At 38.0% G+C, this 5,009-nt stretch overlaps 1 protein-coding gene across 1 annotated transcript; it reads right to left on the bottom strand.

The window, feature by feature from the left end:
- Positions 1-488: 488 nt before the first annotated feature.
- LOC125673601 (uncharacterized) lies at positions 489-1,133 on the bottom strand. The gene has a single exon (XM_048910248.2). It carries the CDS (start codon positions 1,131-1,133, stop codon positions 489-491), a length of 645 nt encoding a protein of 214 aa, XP_048766205.2.
- Between the last annotated feature and the right edge of the window lie 3,876 nt (positions 1,134-5,009).

Genomic DNA, 5,009 nt, shown 5'->3' with positions numbered 1-5,009 from the left:
CAGAATTTAGTCTTGTGGTACGTGTTTTTGGAGTTTGTACCTTACATGTACAGTACACGCCTCTGGTCATTTCAATATAAACAAGATGTTGTGACAAAGGTGAAGTTAAGGAACAATGATCGCATCAATCCTCTAAAGTACACAAGCAAGGACGCTCGATGAACGGGCGAGGAATTATACTTTATTTAATTTATAAAACTTACAGTTTTCTTCGTCTTCTTCCCTGGCTGAACGCTACTAACAATGACACTGATTGCTGGTACATTTTATCACGTGACATTAGACATTGGCTAATAAAAGAGTCCATTTGAATAGACCTCAAAATTCTGGAATCATTACACTACCCATGCCTCCGATGACATGCGTTCCGCATGTATGATCAATAAGTAAAATGAATAAGTACTGAATTAAAAATAGTTTAATACAATGCAAAGCAATTTTAAGTACAGCGCAACTCTCTCTGAGTATAACCGAAAGTCAGCAAAAGCTTAATATTCAAATGTCTCCTCCCTCACCTCTTCAACATCGATGCCACCCTCACGAAACCGCTTAATTTGTCTGGTTACGACAATTCTCTTACTGACTTCAGTCTGAACACCAACATCCTCCATGGATAGCTTCCTCTTGCGACATTTACAATTGGTTTCCTTTGAGGCAACCTCTGGCTTACTGGGAAAAAGAGGAATCTTGTTTTGAGGAGCATACGGTTTAGCAGGTATCGTCGGTTTCCGAATGACTCTACCCTCCAATGACTGATGTTGAATGGCATTTTCTTCTTGCCTGATGTGGTCATCTCTTGTGTCACCTTCATCACTACTGTCGCCACTGTCAGTTGAGACATTACCAATTACATCTCCATAGTCCTGTTTCAACCACTCTTCCTCTGACTGTTCTGCATTTTGCACTTCCACAGATTTGCTGCTGCATCGAGTTGATTCTTCAGCATTATCTCGTTTTCCATCTAGTTTGATGGGCTCTTCTGTCATACCAGGGTGACTTCTTCTTTCGTACCTCTTCACATTGGTTTCCTTGTTACTGTTGTAATTGTAGTAAGTGCAATTGAAGGTTCGCATAGCACATTGCAACACATGCTTCTTATAATCATCTTCAGCTCTTGCTACATATGTACACATTGGACATCTACGACTTTGTCCTGGAGTTACTTTGTTGTCCTACATCAAAGTTCTGGTCAACAGACCATAGTCAGACTCTAAGAAACGGTCTGAGGATTTTATGATACCAAGTGGTGGTACTTTTCAAAGGCAGGTGGTATAACATTACCCATGGTAAGGACCTCACCGTAAGGTGGAACGTTAACATTCTCAGCTAAGGTTTCTCTACAACTTCCAATTTTCCCTCGAAAGAAAGCTTTACGTGCTTTCCCTTTATTACCATTGACGAATTGGGCAAATCGATTAAGCAATCATTGCTTGTCATAAAATCAAGCCCAAGTATGCCATCAATACCAGTGTCTACCACAGCAAATGTCTGGTTAAATACAAGGTTTGATACTGCTAAGGACATCGAAATATAGCCTTCTACCTTTATGGCAGTACGGTCGGCCATAAGAATGGGCTGATCGATTTGTGCAAGTGTTGGGTTTGGATCATTTAGTATAGAGTGCAATATTTCGGGTGAAATTATACTGAGTGTTGCACCAGTATCTACAAGTAATTTTACCCTAAAGCCATTCATGATTGCCTCAATAAATATTCCAGTTTCACCAGCTTTTTGGCTTAAACCTGTCCGATTTGTAGAGTTGTCCTTTTTATTCCTAACATCATGTTGGCCATTCTTTGCAGGGTAGACCCTTGATGTGGGTTGGCATGTACTCTGTCTTCCATCATACTCCGGTACTTTAGGCAATTCTTTTTAGTCCCCTACCGACGAAGTCGAAGGGGACTTTAGGTTTGCGCTCCGTCTGTCTGTCAGTCCTGCAAATCAGTTTCCGGACTTTTTTTTTTACATGCTTGTAGATATTTATTTGATATTTGGTACATTGCTTTGCCATAACAAGTTACAGATCAAGTTCGAATTTCGTCTTGATCCGTTGATTTTTCACTAAGTTATGGTCCTTGAACTTAGAAAAATAGCATGAATTATTAGTTTTCCGGACTTTTCTTTGACGTGCTTGCAGATATTCATTTGATATTTCATACCGATTGTTAAGCCGTTCTTGGCACACTGATTTTGACTGCGGATAACTCCGTTTACCTGATCAGGATATGGGCTCACGGCGGGTGTGACCGGTCAACAGGGGATGCTTACTCCTCCTAGGCACCTGATCCCACCTCTGGTGTGTCCAGGGGTCCGTGTTTGCCCAACTATCTATTTTGTATTGCTTGTAGGAGTTATGAGATTGATCACTGTTCGTTATCTTCACCCTGCATTTGGTACATTGCTTTGCCATAACAAGTTACAAATCAAGATCGAGTGTCGTCTTGGTCCGTTGATTTTTCACTAGTTATGGCTATTAGACTTAGAAAAATAGCATGAATTATCAGTTTTCCGGACTTTTTTTTTTGACGTGCTTGCAGATATTTATTTGATATTTGGTACATTGCTTTGCCATTACAAGTTACAGATCAAGTTCGAGTTTCGTCTCGGTCTGTTGAGTTTTCACTGAGTTATGGCCATTGGACTTAGAAAAACAGCATGAATTATTAATTTTCCGGACGTTTGTTTTTATGTGCTTGCAGATATTCATTTGATATTTGGTACATTGCTTTGCTATAACAAGTTACATATCAAGTTCTAGTTTCGTCTCGGTCCATTGATTTGTCGTTAAGTTATGGCCCTTAGACTTAAAAAAATAACATGAATTATCAGTTTTCTGGACTTTTTTTAATGTGCTTGCAGATATTTATTTGATATTCAGTACATCATGATGATTCCTTTGTCTTTACAAGTTACAGATCGATTTTGAAGTTTTCCTTGTCTAGTCTTTGTACCCGAATAGTAGTTGATTTCCAACCATTCCTATCTTGGTTTTCCAATCTTCCCTTTTACCATAACCTTGGTCTCATAAGGAACTTTGAATATTGATGCAGTCCAATAATTTTTGCCTCCCGTAGGGGACTCTCAGAATGCTTTTTCGCATGGCCCTTTTTCTTGCAGAAATGGCAGGCCACTCCTGTGGAATTAGGCTTAGCAAATTTAGTTTTTCCATTTTTATCTTCAGAAATTCATCTCTCTTTGAATATCCTGCACTACTTTCAGTAGGTAGGTGATAGTGTCTCCGTAAGATATGGATGACCATTACAATATCCCGTGTGGGCGTAAAATCACTGCGTTCTAAAAGAATGTGTTCTATAGTTGAAAGACAGTCACAAGATATACATTCAGCTGAATGTCTCTGTTTAGTAACTAAGAATGGGTCCGTTTTGAATTTCCGATCCGTATTCTTGAAATAATCATTAAGTCTTCTTCATCGCGTTTCATTACAATGTTACACGGTTTGTTTATTTTCTTTTGAATAGAATAAAAGTTTATTTGTGTCACAGAAATCTCAATAGATTTGCCAAAGAGAATTTACATTTAGTTTTATGAAATATTTTAAATCAGTGTAGGGAAATTTAAAGTGTGCAATATCATATCGAAGTTATTTTTTGCCTCTTTGTCTGCTTTGGTGTTGCCAGGTATTTCAATATGGCTTGAGATCCAGCAGAACTCAACTATTTTACCTTGTTTAGTTAGAGGATAGTACAGGCTTAATATATCTAAAATATATGGATGATCATTTTTTATGCTGTTCATCGACTGTAGACATGATAGGGAGTCTGACAATATAGTAAAATGTTATGACGATTGGAAGAAAAATTCGTTTAATTTCTTAGTAAAAAAAAATTCGTCAGGAGTTCATCTGCACTATTCACTCGGGACTACTTTTCTCTGGAATGCGTCTTCCCCGTTCTAATTTTAGCACTATTTATAGAACGGGATTTTCCACACAAGCTTTGTATACAAAATGTATTCGTTTGATGCTACTACAAATAAACACAACCAAAGATATGAATACAATACAAATTAATTTAAAGAAACAACCCACATAGGCCTAGTGATGACGTGGCAGGATAGTCAACTTGATGACGTAGCAGGACACTGACTGGTAGAAGAATACAAGATTGTAAACACCAGCTCCCAGTATGTATCGTCTGCTTTACGAGTTCGATAAGATGACAGCGCGGAGCAAGCAGTGACTTCTGATCTGCGAGATATTAATGAAATTGAACTGCGTTATATGGGGCTCAGTCAACGAGGGCGATTTAGATGAAGAGGTGTTGAGCTTTTTAGGAACAGAGTCGCATTCCACCGTCCCAACGACACAACCAGTGTTCAACGTCTCCTCGAACGCAATGCAGCATATACCCAGTCACCACTTATTCTCTTTCTTTATATCAAATTCAGCTTTTAACCATTGCACCTTTAATTTGGTGTATTATCCATCTAATGCTGCACAGTAACTACCTGACTTGAACGCACAGCCAGTTTTGTTGTTTTCATTGTTACGAATAGGTATTCCTACGCACCATTTTAAAAACGTTAATTCAAGCTTTTTTATGAGAAAAACTATTTGTTTTTCTATTTTAAAAACATAATTAAATGATAAGAAATGAAACTTATAATTCTTTATTTGATGCATGTATCAAACGAAAAATTTGACGGAAAACTTTTTCATCATTGCGCTACATTTTTTAAGTCATTAGAAATTTAATGTACTCAAACGCAAGCTGAATAGCCTTTGCTTTGGCGGTATAGATTGTTGCTTCTTTCGGAAAACGTCGTTTGTGATAACTGCTAGCGCTGCAGCAGCCAGTTTATTTTGGTCTTTTGAACGATTTGTATAAATATCAGTTATATGTTTGGATTTTTAGGTCACCTGAATTCATTCAGGTGACCTATTGCTATCTGTTTTTGTCCGTCGTCGTTCGTCGTGCGTTAACATTTGAACATTTTCAGCTTCTTCTCTGAAACCCCTGAACCAATTTCAACCAATTTTGGTATATAGC

This window comes from Ostrea edulis, chromosome 1 (genome assembly GCF_947568905.1).
Source record: "Ostrea edulis chromosome 1, xbOstEdul1.1, whole genome shotgun sequence".
Lineage (NCBI taxonomy): Eukaryota > Metazoa > Mollusca > Bivalvia > Ostreida > Ostreidae > Ostrea > Ostrea edulis.
This window is presented reverse-complemented; position numbering and strand designations above follow the sequence as displayed.

Bases quoted from the DNA above. Each gene is read 5' to 3' on its own strand.
- LOC125673601 (XM_048910248.2), bottom strand. From the start codon at position 1,133: ATGTGTACATATGTAGCAAGAGCTGAAGATGATTATAAGAAGCATGTG.